Source organism: Nanorana parkeri, unplaced genomic scaffold (assembly GCF_000935625.1).
Source record: "Nanorana parkeri isolate BGI_ZX_2015 unplaced genomic scaffold, ASM93562v1 scaffold933, whole genome shotgun sequence".
NCBI lineage: Eukaryota > Metazoa > Chordata > Amphibia > Anura > Dicroglossidae > Nanorana > Nanorana parkeri.
This window is the reverse complement of record NW_017307201.1, coordinates 156,652-175,645: the sequence shown is the minus strand read 5'-3', so window position 1 is coordinate 175,645 and position 18,994 is coordinate 156,652. Positions and strand designations below refer to the sequence as shown.

The following is an 18,994-nucleotide window of genomic DNA, read 5'->3' as shown; positions in this document are numbered from 1 at the left end:
CTTTTCCAGACGGATAGATCTCAATTACTTTCTTTCTCATTTGTTCCTGGATTTCTTTGGATCTCGGCATGATGTGTAGCTTTTGAGGATCTTTTGGTCTACTTCACTTTGTCAGTCAAGTCTTATTTAAGTGATTTGATTGCGAACAGGTGTGGCAGTAATAAGGCCTGGGTGTGGCTAGAGAAATTGAACTCAGGTGTGATAAACCAGAGTTAAGTTATGTTTTAACAAGGGGGGGGGGGCAAACACTTTTTCTCACAGGGCCATGTGGGTTTGGATTTTGTGTTCCCTTAATAAAAGCCTTCGTTTAAAAACTGCATGTTGTGTTTACTTGTGTTATCTTTGACTAATATTTAAATTTGTTTGATGATCTGAAACATTAACGTGTGACAAACGTGCAAAACAATGAAAAATCAGGAAGGGAGCCAACACTTTTTCACACAAGGCCATGTGGGTTTGGATTTTGTGTTCCCTTAATAAAAGCCTTCGTTTAAAAACTGCATGTTGTGTTTACTTGTGTTATCTTTGACTAATATTTAAATTTGTTTGATGATCTGAAACATTAACGTGTGACAAACGTGCAAAACAATGAAAAATCAGGAAGGGAGCCAACACTTTTTCACACAACTATTACATTTTAAGATTGTTTTAATTTAAACCATAATGTTTGAAAGGTTAGTGGTTGTCTTAGTCTTACCCCCAAAAGCAGTTCCTTTCCATGTACGTCCGGTGACCAGCTGAAACGGGCGTGTTGCAATTTCCTGGCCGGATGCTGCCACTCCCACAATGACGCTTACACCCCAGCCTTTATGACAGGCCTCCAAAGCAGCTCGCTTTACAAAAAAAAAAAAAAAAAAAACCAAAGATAATGTCTTGGTTATATGAAAATTGGGTGGCAAGAAATACCTTAAGCAGTTCCTTAATTGGAGAAGAAAATGTCAGTCAAAATGTAGAATATCTCAGTTGCATCGGCTATATCATAACTTACTTTCTATTTTATGACCTGCATTTGTATTTTAAAAACACAGAAAGTTAAACTATCAAAAAAGGTGGCTTAAAGTAACTGTCGCATTAAAAAAAAAAAAAAAAAAAAAACCACATTTACTGATTTTTTGCCATATGTTAAAAATAAAAAACACTGGTTTTAAAACAATGGGTTGTAACAAAATAAATAGGCTGAACATAAGAACTGGAGTCGATCATATGCTGTAAATGTCGGTAAACAGGAAGGTTATGCATATTTCCCAACTGCAGCTCACTTTCTAGACACACACCCCTATGTAGGGGCATTGTACCAGTTGTGCTGGGTTCCATTTACGCTGCACTGCCAGTAGAATATTCAGGAACACATGTTCAAGAAACCCTTTAGACAGCGGTGGCTAGAGTTTTATGCACTCTTGCCAACTAAATAGTGACATATAATCACACACGTTAGCTTAACTGTGTAGAATGGTTGTCATTGTGTTCCAAATCTATGGGGAATATACTGAACCATGAAGAACAGAATTGTGTAAATAAAATAGAATTACCATAACTCCCACATTTCCAATACATTCAAAGGAATAGTCCACTCCTCCATCAGTTAGTTCAACCAGAACCTCCTGGATGGGCTTCTTGTAGTCTGTTGGGCTGATGCATTCGGTAGTTCCAAACTCAGCAGCCTTGGCAAACTTCTCCTTGTTTATGTCAACTCCAATGATGCGCTTGGCACCAGCTACTTTGCATCCCATGATCACAGCAAGACCAACAGCTCCTAGGCCAAACACTGCACACGTAGAGCCTGGTTCCACCTGATACAGTTAAAAAAAATAAAATAAAAACAAAAACTTTTTTTTATTAAAAGAGGACAAAAAAACATATTGACAAACACATACAATGACTATTATAATTTGGAATGAACCTGTTGTTTTATCAAATGTAATAAAATGGTGCATGTTTGAGGGCATAGTTTCAACGCTACACTTCATTTTCAGTGCAAACCGTCAGCAATGATCATTTTATATACATGGCAGGCTCACATAAATGTTCCCAGGGCTATTGCATAAATCTGCTTACCTTGGCAGTGTTCAGAGCTGCTCCATAACCGGTTGAAACACCACAGCCCAGCAGGCAGACTTTGTCCAGAGGAGCAGAGTCTTCTATTTTAGCAACAGAGATGTCAGCAACCACAGTGTATTCAGAAAAGGTGCTAGTGCCCATGAAGTGGAAAATCTGCTTCCCTTTGCATGTAAATCGGCTGCTACCATCAGGCATTAGACCCTGACCTTGGGTAACCCTGTCACACAAACAGCAATGAGTTCTACTTCAGACTCACAAAGCCTGATACACACTATAACAAATGACAAAGTATTTTTCAGGTTTGGATAGAGTGGGGAAGGGTTAGACACTTTTGTCAACATTTTTATTCCTGTCTGTGTCCCCATTTGGGGAGATTCACCCATCTGTATGACCAGAGTCTTAGAGGCAGAAAGGGAGGGGAAAGACAACATTTTAGAGTTGACCCCAAAACAAGAGGTAAGTGGGAACCTTCCATTCGACCTAAGAGGGGGCATCCCCTTGCTTTGGTAGGTTTCCCCTAACTTCTAGGACAGGAAGCTAAGGGTAGAATGGTAGGCAGCAAAAACAAAACAGGCAGGCGTTAAACCTCTTCAAAACTAAAAGAGAACAAGTAAACAACAGAGCTGCATGAAAACAAGATTTGTCAAAGGAAGATGGAGGTAAACAAGGGAAGGAAGGCAAGGGAAGGATTGGCACCCTGCAACTTGGCCATGTTGGACACAAGTAATTGCTTGGGTTGCTACACATCATGAATGGATTATAAAAATAGTTAAAACCAAATATGCTAAAGAGATGATGTGATCACAAAAGATATAATATACCTGATTTTCTGACAGAGGTTGGTCTTGGGATTCAAGCAAAACTTGCACTCCCCACATTGTGGAATATACAGAGGAAGAACAGTGTCCCCTAAAACACATGAAACCAATATATGGAATGTCATTTTGTGCACTTTATACTGGCCAGTCAAATGAAAATGTCAAGTTTACAACATACCTGGTTTAACCCTTGTAACGCCTTCTCCAACACTCTCTACAATACCGGCTCCTTCATGTCCCAGTATTACAGGAAAGCATCCTTCTGGGTCAGCACCACTTAGCGTATAGGCGTCAGTATGACATACAGCTGTGGACACGATCTGCAATGATTTATAGATCGCTGGAGTTTTATGACAGGAAATGTACAATTGCTCATGACATTTGTGTGGAATAGGTTCGTCAGTATGGCAGGATGATTCCATAAACAAATTCCCTGCTCTGCAGCCAAGATTGCTAAATGCTTCACTTCTGGTCAGTCACTTATTTCAAAACGAAAAAACAAAAACAAAACTGCATTAGACTGCAGGCAAGAAAGTCTATTGTGACAAATACATGAGCTGCCACAACCAGCTTTTTAAATCATCTGCAAGTTTTCACATCTGAGTTATTAACCCAGAAAATCCAGGATTACTCTTACCAGTAATCTTGCTTCCATGATTCGTCCATGGCAGCCAACCCTTAAATCTGATTATCATTGCTTAATTAAAAAGGAGAACTATGAGGTGAGTGATTTACACTCATCCTCATAGTTAGAGTCGACATATGACATTGAAACTGTCACACTTCAGCTTTATAGACCAGGAGGTGAGTGAACACATACCGTCACTCACTCACTTCCCGATCATCTCCCTGCAGAGAGCGGTAACGGTCAGTCACCTCTCCTTAATAGAAAGGTAAGCCCATAGTTCTCTTTTAAGGCATTTTTGAAACATTTGATCCCCAAATAAAAAAATCTAACTGAACGAAAAGGTCAGGATATAACCTTATTCATCCAATGAGTAAACACTATCAAACTATTTTTAAAAGAACTATGGCCAAAACTTTTTTGGCGTTATTTCTCTTTTGGGTCACAGGAAGACTTTCATGTCCTCCTGTGACCCAAAGCTATTGGCCACTATATGCCGACAGTGCAAGCCACGCTGCAGCCGGAAATAATCCCGACAATATTGTCAGGATCCACCCTGCTGCCTGAGTGATAGCTGGCTCTGCCTCTAGAACCAGAGCCAGCTGTGCCCACCCCATCTGTCTGTCCCAGGTGGAGGAACAGAAAGGGGCAGGAATCCCAGTGGGAAGTGGCGACTGACAGTCACGGCTATCTGCAGGGAGAGGATTGTGAACTGAGCAATCAGTGGTTTGTGATCACTCAATTCTCGATCAATAGAGCCGCTGTGCAACAGCTGCAATGTCACACGTCGGCACTAACTATTGGGATGAGTGCATTTCACTCTCCCCATAGTTCTCCTTTAAAGTACGTTCAAAAGAGAAGCCTAGCCCGAGCTTTATGGAACAGTTTAAGGTTTCAAAGAGAAAAATGTATATATTAGGACACAGACATTCTAATAACCATTGTAAAGTAATATTTAAGGGAATTTTGGGATGGAATTTGATTGGAACAGGCTACCTGCATTGCTGACTGCACCTTAGGGCTATTCAGACATTTAGGATTCTAAAAGGCATAGCCATATTATCTTTGTTATAGTGGACCATTCCATTACTCCTCATATGCAAACAGTGCAACTCTCATAATAAGCTGATAAATTCTCTTTATACAAACTCAAAAAAATTTAATTTTTCTCATTTTAAGCCATCCCCCTAGCTTCTGACAAAGAGAGCAGCCTTTGCCCCAAAGAGTGGGCATCAAACAAAGTGTGTAGCCTATGGCTGGCAACCTGGCTTACCCTTCTTATGCCATGTAACAAGATGGTGACACCCAATGCTAAAATTAATGTTGTGATGTGTTTCTGGAGCAAACATTTTTTCATACTTAAGATTTATCATACTATTTGGCTTCACCTTGCTTCTACCGGTCTTCAACAATGCTGGAATTAGCCCCCAGTGGAAGCATATGCTGCACCAGTCAGGCTGGGTCCATAGGACACTGAAGTACCCAAAGGCAGACAGAGGGAGGTACTTGGATGCCTGTGGTAAATCGTGTCCCCAGACCGCTCTGAGTTAGGCCCATAAATCCACCTACTAGAAGATACTTCCAGCAAGGAAGATTTAGGGTCATACGCAAGCCAGAATGCACGGAAACTGTCCAGAATATTGAGGGCCTGTTCACATCAGACAATGCTTTCCAGCACGCATCTGGCCGGAACACACTAGATCGTATTGTGGCCAGCTCACTTTCATTGATGTGCACGCGTTCCCGTGCAGCCGATTGCATTGCAGCCAAAGGGCGTGTCTACGGCACCATTCATTTCAATAGACCACCAGTCTCCCTTCCGCCCCACAAGAATGTGAGTCGGCCGCAATGCGATCCAGTGCTTTCCGGCCAGAATCGGGCCTGAACACACTGTCTGGTGTGAATGGGCCCTCAGTCCCAAGAAGCAAACTGTGAGCCAGGGCTTCAAACATCTAAATCTTATACTACCGTTGCCAATGCTTCCCACTGCTCACGATGAAAAGCCAACCCACTGAGGAAATTAAAAGGTAGGAGTTAATGCTGGATGACTGCAGGCAAGCTACTTGTTAAGTACTGGAATAAAAAAAATGCACAGGGGGTTAACTTTAGCACAGTGAAGCCAGTTTTTCTTTTCTTAGCTTCTGAAAGCACAAAGCCAGCAATAAAATATTTTTACTATTATGGCAGCTATAAAAAGTCAGAAAACAGAGAAGAGGTGAATCGTGGTCTTAAACGCCAGGTCCTGTACATAGGAATGCTTACCTTAATTCGTACTTCATGAGCTTTTGGTGGAGCTACTTCAACTTCTTCAATAGTCAGTGGTTTACCTGCTTCCCAGGCTAGAGCAGCCTTGCACTTAATGACCTCCAAGAAAAAATTAAAAAGCAAAATTTGAACTTTCAATCTATGCAATTTATTTAATTACCTATTTTTGTTATCTTTTAATCACATCTAGAACACAACACTCTTCACGTTGAGCTGTACATTGGATACTATGGACTTGCACAGTGCTGTAGGTATTGGCGCAATAGATTCCATCCACCGTGCTGGCCACTACACAATCCATGCTCCTTTCCACACCATTTTGTATGTTTGGTTTGTTACATTCTCTGGACCTCACCACTCTATGTACCTAGCAGATGATAGGTAACTCAATCTGATAGTGGAGGGTTTTGGAAACAGGACTCACAACAGTACCTGGGTATTTGTGCCACCTCCTGCATGTATGTCATTCGGCACCTATATCCAGTCCTTCCTATTCTCTAGAAGTCATTGCACATCGTTTGTATGCACTGGTAGAATATACCCCTACACACAGACTTTTAGCCCCCTTTCACACTTGAGCCAGAGAGCGTTCTCACACAAATTTGAACCTTTTTTAGGTTTGAAGGTTTCAGTACTAGTCAATGAAAAGCTAGTTACTATGAGGCAAAATCACATGAAAAATTTGCTTTTCAGGTGCTCTCATTGAAGTCCAAATAGCCAAAAACAAATGATTGTGCACCCCCCAAACCCCCCCCGAGTAGTGTCAACGCTTAGGTATGAATGGGCACCTTTGAAAATAGGATTCACTGGGGGGAATTTATCTAAACTGGAGCAGATTTGCACTGCAACCAATCAGCTTTGCCATCTAATTTTCAAAAGCTTACCAGAGCATACTGAAGAGAGATGCTGCTCCAGATTCTGTGTGCTCTACTTATGATGAATTCCCCCCATTATGTTGAGTTTTGGGGAACACAACAAAATGCTGAGGTGTAAATGGTTGCTCAGTGTGATTATATGATATTGAGGGCCAGTGCACACCTAGGTGATTTGTCACGCAAAACACAGATTCTAATTGAAGTCAATGGAGGTTGTTCACACCTTTGCAGCTTGTCGCGCGAAAAGGTGCAAGAGCTATTTTTCGGGCTGTTATCACAGGGTTTGGATCTCATAGGCATCTCTATGCATTGAAAACCACGCAACAACCACAGTTTTCAATTAACAGTCACACAAACGCACGCGACAATCAGACAAAAACAGCTCAGCATCTGAATCGCCTAGGTGGGAACCTAGCCGAAGGAAAAGTGACTACAGAATAAGAGTCCTGATGCTAGGCCACTGATCCGTCAGACTATGGTAATGATTTATTCTGATCATTGCAGACCTTTCTATGAGGATCTTAGTCAATATGTCCACTGTGATGTGCCAACCAAGTACACACAAGCCTGTGCAAATCTGTCAGTGACACATCCCCCTCCCGGCTCAAACTATTGGGGCTGAGGCTTTTCATGCACATAACAAAAGGGGTGCAGAATGGCCCAGAGTTGCAACTGATTGGGTCAGGGGGGGAGACACTGACAGTTTTGTGCAGGCTTGAGTGAACTCAGTTTGCACCAAAAAGTAAAAATCATCTGTGATCAGAAGAAATCCTATTTATAGTCAGCCTGATCAATGGCCCAGGATCATGACTTTTCTGTGGTCATCCTACCTCCATGTCACATAATCACAATGCAAGTCATATCACAGTATGATCCACATCATGATTTGTGTAATGAAAGACATGACAGTACACTCTGCTACTCAGTGGCCCCCGTTCTGCAAGCACTGCTTAGAATTCATACTGAGCAGTCACAAGTTGAAGTTCAGTGCTTGCCGAAAGCAGCCCCGCTCACTCATACGGCTGTTCGCAGAGTCCTGGCTTCGTGTCACTGAGTTAGTTACTACAGCCTACAGTACAATGAGCCATTACTACTAGCACAGCGCAAACAGCCATATGCACAGCACTGCTCACCTGCCCAGCGGTGCTCATGTCTCTCGCTGTAGTCCGACACTGTGTCCCGGAATGTTCCCGCCCACTTTATACCACCGTATAAGAAGCGCCATACAGTAGCAGCGTCGGTGTGATGTCGCCCCCTGCAGTACGGAGGGACTAAAGCAGCTGTTGTATGGCGGTGCACCACGTCGGTAATCCTTAGTAGAGGAGGGCGCTCTATGAACTGTCTGCCTTGAAGTGCTATGCAGCTGCCTAGAATTACAACTCACATACTGAATTGTGTACTGATAGTTTTCTTTTTTTACACGGTGTGACTACAGGAAGTTTGTGTTCTAAGTTCATGTGGCGGCTGTCAGTGACTTTACCTTCCACATGAGGTGGCCATTACTAGCTCTGGGCGTTTGCTCCTGCCTTCTTTTTTTCTTTATGTAGCGTGCCTTCTACAGGACAGGTAGAAGGTTGTACACTGAGGAGTACTGCAACTTCTGTGTGCATGGTCTGAGCAGCACTTGGAGATCGCATGAGCAGTGGGGGAGCTAGACATTCCGTCACCGGGGCAAAGACTCAGATCTGCTACCCCCCTGCCCTGGAGAAGTTCTCAATCCACACACCCCCTGCCCCCAAACTACCCCACTCTTCTGGGCTCCCTTCTTTTGTCACGGCGGTGCCCCTCCTGATCCACTGCAGAGGCGAGGCTTCAAATCGTCTCATTCTCCAGTGCTGCTTTGTTAATTAAACAGCCACTTCTGTGCTCCCTTCTACAGTATTTTCCCAGCAGTGCCCATTCTAATCTGTCATGGAGGAGAGACTTGAATGAAGTGATTGCGAACCTCACCTCCATGGTGGATCAGGAGGGGTGCCGCAGATAGAAGAGAGCACAGGAGCAGGTCTAAAGATTCTGATCTGCCACAGAGGTGAGGCTTAAAGGAGAACTATGGGGTAAGTGTTTTTCCCCATAGTTCTCTTAAGGGTCATGGGGGGACATATACTAGCGTCCTCCCGTGACCCATAGCTCAGTATATCGCGAGCTACAGCTACATTACTGTCGAGATCTACTCAGTTGTGTGAGTGACAGCTGGCTCTGCCTATCTAGTGGCAGAGCCAGCTGTGCCCGCCCCCGTCCGTTCCGCCAATCAGCGCTGGAGGATCAGAACGTAAGGGGAATCCCTGCAGGGAGCCGTGACTGCAGTCACCCCTCTCTGCAGAGAGATGACCAAGAAGTGAGCGAGTGAGGGTTCGCTCACTTCCCGATCTATTGAGCCGACCTGTGACAGTTTTATTGTCACATGTCGGCTCGAACTATGAGGTCGAGTGAAAATACTTGTACTCGTGCAAATCCTCCGATGCCTAAACCGATACTTGCGCCTCATCCGTCGCCGACAAAGAACCGCAGAAACCGCCGACTCCAGGAACGAACAACCGCTGCAACCTACTCCAGGAAAGAAGAATCGTCCTCCTCACTTCAGGGTGGTGAGGTCATTCCCGGAAGTGATGCGCCAGTCAGCCAATCAGTGGGTGGAGAGAACGAGCGAGTTGACTGGACTGCATGACAGGGAGTGGCAGTACCCGGACCCCCATACACTTTTTATGGCCAATAACTTGCATATAAGTCCTCTTAAAGGGGACAATTATTTTTGAAAGTTCTACCCCCATTGACTTGCTTTGAGTTCGAATTCAAACTTTTTGGATGTTCTAAATTTCGAATTCGAAACCGAACTCGGGCCTGTTCGGCCCATCACTACTCCTGACCCTTCTTCTCCGTGTGTTATGTACTCCTGACCTCTGCACTTTGTGCCATTCATAGCCCTGATCCCTATCCTTTATGACATACGTGCTCCTGACCCTTCTACTCTGTGCTTTAATTTCTCCTGACCCCTGGTGCCATACATAGCACTGACCTCTGCTCTTTATGACTTACATACCGGCTGCAGATGTGCTGCTTGATGAAGCAGGAAGAGAAGGCCCGCCAATGACTGAAAAAGAGAAAACAAACAAAACAAAGCGCACCACCTAGCGCAGCGTTCGCCAACCTTTTCGGACCTCATGGACAACTAAATTTATCATTTTAAATCCCGCGGACCACTATTATACATTTGTAAAATTAATGATCAGAGAACTTGCATTTTATTAATATGAAATGCACCTATTTCATATAACAAAATTATAAATGCTTATTTAATTATAACAAAATCTTTAAAGGTTGTTTAATTCTAACAAAATTATTAAAGTTAGTTTAATTATTACAAAATAATTGAAGCTTATTTAAGTATTACACATGTTTAGTGTGATATTTGTTCCTGCTTGTTTGAAATAAGTGTATGGATTTTTGGCTTCAATGACGTTACTGCAAGACGGAGAGCCATTTTTTTTCAAGCCGAGACCGGTACCGTGTTTTAATTGCTGTGACAGATGAAAATTTCTTTTCGCACAAATATTTTAATAATATTGAAAATTGAATCAAAATTGTCATTGCTTTTTCACTCAGCAATGTGTATTCATGTTTTATGGAGAGCCAAAAATGTGGTCATAATATGGATGGGTGTAATTTAGCTTTGAGACTGTCGTCGGATAATGGATCGAAGAGACTTTCTTTTTCATTCATGCTTAAATTGCTATCTTCAATGTTTGCTGCAAATGAATCTATTATCCAGATATTGCCATGTCTGGGATCTTCTTTCTTTGGGGAATAACGACCAAAAGATTCTGTGAGTGATTGTAAGTGCTGTTGAACAATGGTTACCACCTGTCGGTTGACATCCTTCTCTCTCATATATTCATCAAAATTTGAAAACATTTGCAGATCTTCTTCAGCCAACCACGTTTACCACAGTAATATTTTCTATTGAAAAGCACCCATTTTACCTCGTAGTGGGAACACGTCCTTAGGTTGTCCTTGCAAGGATATGTTTAGTTCATTTAAAGGAGAACTATGAGGCGAGTGAAAATCACTCAGCCTCATAGTTCGAGCCGACGTGTGACAATGAAACTGTCACTCACGGCTCCCTGCAGGGATTCCCCCCTCCCCTGTCCGATCCTCCAGCGCTGACTGGCGGAACGGACAGGGGAGGGGGCGGGTACAGCTGGCTCTGCCTCTTGATAGACAGAGCCAGCTGTCAATCACGCAGCTGGGTGGATCCAGACAGGGGAGGAGCCGAGGCCCGGTTATGAAGAAGTAGGCGGGTCCGGCGACAGAGGAGGAGGCAGGGCCCATCAGCGACCGTGGAGGAAGAGGAGGCGGAAATGTAAGGAGTGCGACCAGCCCACCTGAGGGTGACCCTGCATAGCCCACCATAGAGAGTCTATGGTGGGCTCTGCAAGTTCATCCTCAGGTGGTATCACGAGTGGGCTCTGCAAGGGGTATAACTAGAAATCACAGGGCCCCATACAAAATTTTGCTATGGGGCCCTGTGATTTCTAGTTACGCCCCTGCTTGTTACTTATGTCTTTTGATTTGTCAAGTTGAATTGAATAAAATGGTGAATTCTTTACCATTTTTATAACTTGATTTTCAATATCTCCAGCCATGTCTTCAATTCTGCACTTGACAGTGTTAGCCGACATTGGAATTACTTGCAGTTTCTGGACAGCCTGCTTTCCCAAAACCTCTTCACAGGCTTGTAACATGCAAGACTTAATTCATTTTTCTCCAATCGTATACGGATTTTTTTTTTTTTTTTTGCGATCTGAAGTGCTATCAAATAAGAAGCCTCTATTAAGGACTTATCTTCAACAGTCATTTTGTTAAAGCAATTACCTGGTTTTGCATATTTAATATATAATATAAAATATTCAAGTGGATTTGTAGCTAAATCTGGGTGTTTTGATTGCAAGTGTCTTCTGAGTTTGGAAGGTTTCATGGCATCATTGGATAAACTCTCAGAAAACACAACACAAAGCGGCCATGGATCCAGCTCACTACCAGGTTCTTGAATAAATCCTAATTTTAAGTAGTTCGAATCATATTTTCTTGATACTTTGAGTTTTTTCTTCTCTCCACCTCCAGTACGAATGTTCTTCCTAATGGTGCCTGACGAGGACTGGGGAGGCTCTGACTCATTGATCAGCTCATGGTTAAGTGTAGTACACATATTACTATTGTTACTATTATCATTAGTTACATTATCTTTTGTATTACTAAAGAAAGGCAAAATATTCCTATGCTTTTTTTTTCACTCATTATGGGTTTATTTCATTTGAATCTAAAACCAAACAAGAAATGATAGTTATCAAAGTCAAACTATTTGATGCCATTAAATATTACAGTTAAAGAAAATACACAGTTAAAGTCATACTTACCTAAAAAGAGCATCTGAGAAATAAACAAATAAAATTAAACAATCGAATGAGAATCGGTATTTGCGGAACAGGGTGACTGTTGTAATGGTCGAAACAATACTGGAGTGTACGGCTCGGCAACGGTTGCCTCATACAACTTAAGACTACTGTAACAAGGACACTACACTGTAGTCCAGGTAGGTCAAGGAAACACAGTTTATTGAAAGGGCAAACACAAAATAGCTTGAAACAGCAACATACGACAGTCTTTTAGCTTCGCTCGGTAGCTTTCCACAGCTTCAAGACACTCACGCTTGCTCACCCCTCGTGAGCCCTCACTCTGCTCTCTCTTAGCAGTCTGTCCGACAGGTCCCTGGGGTCACCGACCTTCCTGACCTCTCCCAGCCACCCCTGGCTGTTCCGTGTGCGTCTAGCATGCACCCGAGGTGGTCTGTGTCCGTGTGCTCCCTGCACACACACAACTCCAACACTCCCCAGGGTGGAGCTCTCCTGACTCACAGGTGGGGCCCTGAACACATCCCAGCACACTCTTCATGAAGGATGTACACAGGTGCACAATCAGGTGCTGGTCACTACCAAAGCATGGACCCAGGAATGGAGATCTCATCCCACCCAGAGCTCTAAGAAATCTCCTGGCTCCAGGATCCCAACTATGATCCAGACAACCTGGAAATAACTGAAAAGGCAGTTCTCTCCTGGTACACGTACTGTCTTCCTGGAGCCACTCAGCCCCTCCGGCTGAGAACCCTGGGTGACTTTGAGGCCACCTAACACCGTGGTATTGGCTTACACTGCCACACTACCCTGACATCACGCTGCGCATCTCTTGTTTCCTGCTCTCTAGTACAGTTCATTAATTTAGTGCAATTTAAAGGTGAAAATTGTCATTCAGAATATCAGAATTTCTTAGAATATAATTTTTGTTTTATTATTAATAAAACATAAAAAATGCAAATAATGTCCAGATTTTTCTGCGGACCACCAAAATTTTCTTGCAGACCACCAGTGGTCCGTGGACCATCGGTTGGTGACCGCTCATCTAGCGTATTATCTTATGGGAAAAAAAGGTTAAGTAGACTATTAAAATTTACTCACATTGTTGTGAATGAAATCTGCAGTGAAAGCAGAAGTCCTGAATCTTTACAGGTAGCTCAGGTAGGTATGTGAATCACCATGGAATCAGTGCAGGAGAGGTATAACCTTGGTAGGGGAGTGCAAAACACAGAGAAATGACCAGGACCTCTGATTTTGCATAAAGCAAACAAAAACAATTATTTATAGGGTAAATATAAAATGCCATCAAACGGTGTCGGAAAAAAGGAGGCATGTGGACAGATGGAACAGTTGGAATAGTCCGGAGCTGACAACAAAGGTGAAGAGCTCAGCTGTAGATGAAGGCAGATGTATAATGGAGCATCTAACCAGCCGCATTGTTGCAGGACTTCCAGGAGTGGGGCTATTTCGGGTCACACACAAGTGTAGGGGTTGCTATGGTGATGTATTTTGAGGCCATGACTCTTTCTTAAGCCACAATGGGAAATAGCAATTAGATAGTGGAGAGCAGCAGCTTGACACACAGAGCCGAACTGCAGAGAGACCGGCTCTGTGTCCTGTGATCACATGGCAATGTTTACAATGCCAAGCCCTCCCCTTCCTCTTACATCAGAGGCAGGGGGGAGTACAGGAACTAGTGAATGGATGAGTCATCTATTCATTAGTTCCTGGTGAAACAAAGTGTAGCAGCAGCAGAAAAAAATAAATAAAGTTTCAAATAAATTTTAAATCCCCCCACCTCTCCTGCTTATGTTATCTGCACTTGGACCTGCATATTAACCCTTTCACCTCCCTTATCCCGCACATCTATACATTAACTCCTTTATCTCCATCCTCACACTGGATGTGACCTGTACATTAACCCCTTTAGCCCCTCCTCCCTCTTTGTATAACCTGTACCGGCGCTCAGACTCTGTTTGGAGCGGCAATCTGTTTGGACCGGCAATTCAGCCAGCCGTCCTCGGAGGACCCAGCACATTCCTCCTCGCCTGCACGTTCTCCTTGCCCGCACCTTCCTCCTCGGCTGCGCTTTCCTCCTCACCCGCACCTTCCTCTTTCCCTCTGCCTCTGGTCTCGGCAGCTCCGGTAAGTCTCAATGTGTAGCTGTGTGTACCTGGGACTGACGAGTTTAACCTTTTCGCTGTCAAGCCCTCTGGAACGCTTTACACCTCAGCTGGCCACACCATTTTTGCAATTTTTACCATTGTTTTAATTTTCTACTGCTGCGTTCCTAGCGTTTTGAAAAGACCCCCCAAACCATATATTTTCTGAAAGCACAGGCCCGGTAGAATAAAAAGATGGTGCTACTAATTTTGTAGGTCCTGCGATAATTGTGCAAATGTTTATCAAATCAATATTAAACCGATAAAAATACACAATTAAATTGATAAAAGCACACTAAAATCAGTATCAGTGCACAATAAGATCACGACATCAATTCTATTTATAGTGAAGAATTGATGTAATGATCTTATTGCTTATCACTATGTATTGCCTTTATAATGTATCTATAATTTATTATTATATTTATGACATTTAGTCAATTCTTTTTTTTCCGTTCCTTGATTGTATCTCATGGGAGTATGCTTGCTCCTTCGGTTTGCTATCTTTTTGATAGAGATTTATCTGTTTAGTAGTGGGACATCTAGTGGTGTTTTTTGAGAAGGCAGGTGTAATTTATGCTGATTATTTCCCCATATATTGAGGAAAGGAGCATGGCTTAAATAGACCTGTCGTCCCTTGAAGACGTCTTGATGACGAAACGTGTCGGGGGCGGGTCTATCTAACGCTACGCACGGAAGTTATTGTTTGCCGGCAGGCTGCGGTTTTCTCTGAGATGTAAGTTTTTATTATTTTAATAAAGAGTTTTTATGGCTTAATTCACTATGTGGAATCTTTTTTTGATCCTATTTATGCATAACAACGTTGCTGGGCATGTGAACTTACGAGGATCCTGTCTGAAGATCTGTCCTCAAGAAAGCGCACTTTGGCTGTTTGGTTGTCAGCCATTGGGATTCGGTGAATGCGTACCCCGAAGGGGCCCACGTCTGTTTTACTAAAGGAATATTGGACTCACAGGATCTGTATCGATATCGGTGCCGATACCGAGTATTTGGGTGAGTACTCGTACTCGCCCAAATGCTCCGATACCTAGCACGAGTTTCCTGATTGGCCAGGAAATGGCTCCATGCTCTCCCCTGTCACTTGTAATGAAAGAGCATGGGGCCGACTTCCCGGCCAATCAGGAAGCCGGGTAGCGTGCAATGACGCGCTGCTCGGCTTCCCATTTGGTCAGGAAGCTAGCAAATCCGTAAGCCGGGCGCCGTGTAATGATGCAGCGCCCGGAATTCTGATTGGCCGGGAAGCCGGCGTCATGCTCCCTCGTCATCTCATGAATCATAATATTAAGAAAGTGACCTTAAAGCATTAGTTTGTATTGCTTTAGAAAAAATTTATATATTAATTGGGTATTTTGGGACCCATCTGATTCACTGTAGATGATTAATTTATTTGCATGTACAGGGATATTTAATATTGATCACATATTTATTGGGTAATTTGATCCTTTTCTTTCTCACTGTGATTGTAATTTAATCCTTATGTGTATAATATTTATTAATCATGATTAGTTTTTTGATCTTTGAATAATTTTTCCATATATTACATTTATGCACTTTAGGCACCTTTTAAATTTGTAGGAGTGTTAATATTTTAGGTTGGGGTCCCTTAGCGCTCTCTAGTTTCCATCAAATCAGTGCTCAAACCGTTGGCTTGTATTGTTGCAGCAGCTTAGTGACCCCTAGTGGCATTATCCAGTAGCGCGGAATAATATTTTACAATAAATAACATATATTTGTATATTTTAAATTGCACCGTTTTGCAAAAAGTAAAATAAATTGAGTAACGCAAAACTGTAAATAAGCGACTTATATAATGGACAGGGACTGCTGACACTTGTAGTGCCCTCACAGACAGGACTGTCATATAATGGACAAGGTCTGCTGACACTTGTAGTGCCTTTACACACAGGAATAATCATTGAATAATGATTCAATAATGATTATGTTTTGTTTATGCTCACTACTTGTGTTTGTTGATTGCATTCATGTATTTTTAGGTCTGTCTTCTAAGTTGCTATCAATAAAGACCTTATTTAAACAAGGTTTTGTTTAAAATTATTTGTTGTATCATGACAGGTAGATTGTCATGAGGGATAAGTCAACACCCCTGCACCACCGTATACCCAATCAAGGGGTCACTTCTCCCCATTTCCTCACTGACCTCAGGTGATGGCTCCTCAGAACCACCAGTCCCCCACAAGCACACTAGGTTGCTGTTTTGCAGCTGGCACACCAGGGGGACTAGAGCCACACTGGGCCATAGACTCGGGAGGCTTTTAAAGCTGGCCATACAACTATAGATTTTCTGCAGATTTTCTGTGGTCAGATGGAAAAAGTGCAACAGATTCCTCCATTTACGCTAAATTGTGTGGATGGAGGAATCTCCCGCTGATCCAAGCTTCAGTATCTTGCTAGTCGGCCCTGGTAGCAAGGGCTAGCGGGGCAGACTAGCAAGATACTGATTGGATGCAGGCATTGTTCAGGTATTTTGTGAGCTAGCGGGGCAGATTGGCAAAATACTGAGGCTTGGCCCATTGGGAGATTCCTCCATCCACACAAATTAGCGTAGATGGAGGAATCTGTTACACCTTTTCCATCTGACCATAAAAAAATCTGCAGAAAATCTATAGGTGTATGGCCAGCTTTAGGGACAGGCAGGCTGGGAGGTGGCATTGGAGGTACAAGCATGTAGACATGTGCACCAGCAAAAAATGTGTTTAGTTTAGTTTCGTCTTGATTTGGACTTTGCATTATTTTGTTTTTCGGATTCGGGTCCGGAATTAAATTAGTTTCAGACGAAATTCGTTATTGGACGAATTTCGTTGCAGCAAAATGGCATTAGAGGGGGAAAAATTAAATTATTTTTTTTTTTACAGTCTGCAGAAGATGAAAAAAAAAAAAGCCTGAGGTCCCCTCCAATTCATACCAGACCCTTTAGGTTTGGTAGGAATGTTAGGAGAATGCCAATTCAAAAGCAAAGAAAAAAAAAACTTTATCCATTATTCTCCCTGGCACTTGACAATGGCAAACCAGTACTCTAACCACTACACTATTGCCTCTGAACTTTTAAACATAGAATTGTTTAGACCTTATTTAAACAAGGTTTTGTTTAAAATTATTTGTTGTATCATGACAGGTAGATTGTCATGAGGGATAAGTCAACACCCCTGCACCACCGTATACCCAATCAAGGGGTCACTTCTCCCCATTTCCTCACTGACCTCAGGTGATGGCTCCTCAGAACCACCAGTCCCCCACAAGCACACTAGGTTGCTGTTTTGCAGCTGGCACACCAGGGGGACTAGAGCCACACTGGGCCATAGACTCGGGAGGCTTTTAAAGCTGGCCATACAACTATAGATTTTCTGCAGATTTTCTGTGGTCAGATGGAAAAAGTGCAACAGATTCCTCCATTTACGCTAAATTGTGTGGATGGAGGAATCTCCCGCTGATCCAAGCTTCAGTATCTTGCTAGTCGGCCCTGGTAGCAAGGGCTAGCGGGGCAGACTAGCAAGATACTGATTGGATGCAGGCATTGTTCAGGTATTTTGTGAGCTAGCGGGGCAGATTGGCAAAATACTGAGGCTTGGCCCATTGGGAGATTCCTCCATCCACACAAATTAGCGTAGATGGAGGAATCTGTTACACCTTTTCCATCTGACCATAAAAAAATCTGCAGAAAATCTATAGGTGTATGGCCAGCTTTAGGGACAGGCAGGCTGGGAGGTGGCATTGGAGGTACAAGCATGTAGACATGTGCACCAGCAAAAAATGTGTTTAGTTTAGTTTCGTCTTGATTTGGACTTTGCATTATTTTGTTTTTCGGATTCGGGTCCGGAATTAAATTAGTTTCAGACGAAATTCGTTATTGGACGAATTTCGTTGCAGCAAAATGGCATTAGAGGGGGAAAAATTAAATTATTTTTTTTTTTACAGTCTGCAGAAGATGAAAAAAAAAAAAGCCTGAGGTCCCCTCCAATTCATACCAGACCCTTTAGGTTTGGTAGGAATGTTAGGAGAATGCCAATTCAAAAGCAAAGAAAAAAAAAACTTTATCCATTATTCTCCCTGGCACTTGACAATGGCAAACCAGTACTCTAACCACTACACTATTGCCTCTGAACTTTTAAACATAGAATTGTTGTAGAGGGAAAATGTTGTAGTAGGTGTTGTAGGAGTAAATGAAAGTTTGTGCACGTTATAACACAAAAAAAGAGCCAAGGTGTCATCTGAAAAGAATTATGACACCTCGGCTCACAGACCTGAATAGCATTCGGAAACTCATGAATAGTATTGGGGAGTTCCCGAATGCTATGTATCATTTGACAGCTGAGAATCAAATGGGCGGAGTGAGCCGTGACATCACATCTAGCTCCGCCCATCTGTTGACATTCGGGCTGAATTTCATTTTTGCGGCGAGTTTTCGTCGGGTTCGGGTGGTCGTCTGCGGCGGGACTTTTTTTATTTCGGCGGGTCGGCAGGGGTCCTGCATCCTGATTGACTCTGGATTACATCGATGGAGACATTTAAAACATTTTTTTTAATTAACCTCCCTGGCGGTATGATTATGTCAGGAATTTTGTACCAAAAGCGGTACATTGTTTTTCATGGAAATTTGGTGTTATTTGTTGTAGGCCTGTAATTCTTAGTAAATCTTAGGAATAACTCACCTAAATCTGTCCAAACAAGAGTCCAGTAGACATCCCAGGTATGATAAAGTTTGAAACACGAAATTAAAAAAATTATAATATAATAAATTATAAATAAT

General features: G+C 42.7%; 1 protein-coding gene across 3 annotated transcripts in view; it reads right to left on the bottom strand.

Annotated features, from left to right (window-relative positions):
* Positions 1-11,317, bottom strand: part of LOC108795102 (alcohol dehydrogenase class-3) — a 15,411-nt gene extending 4,094 nt beyond the window's left edge. Inside the window, exons 1-7 of one of the 3 annotated variants that reach the window (XM_018566290.1) lie at positions 11,258-11,317; positions 5,764-5,865; positions 3,055-3,196; positions 2,880-2,967; positions 2,056-2,275; positions 1,530-1,790; positions 698-833 (exon numbers count right to left, since the gene is read on the bottom strand). In XM_018566290.1, the coding sequence (XP_018421792.1) occupies positions 698-833; positions 1,530-1,790; positions 2,056-2,275; positions 2,880-2,967; positions 3,055-3,196; positions 5,764-5,865; positions 11,258-11,317 (1,009 nt within the window). Of the gene's footprint in view, positions 1-697; positions 834-1,529; positions 1,791-2,055; positions 2,303-2,879; positions 2,968-3,054; positions 3,197-5,763; positions 5,866-7,774; positions 7,808-11,257 lie in introns of those variants that run through there. The other 2 variants (XM_018566291.1, XM_018566292.1) reach the window with 2 other exon arrangements.
* Between the last annotated feature and the right edge of the window lie 7,677 nt (positions 11,318-18,994).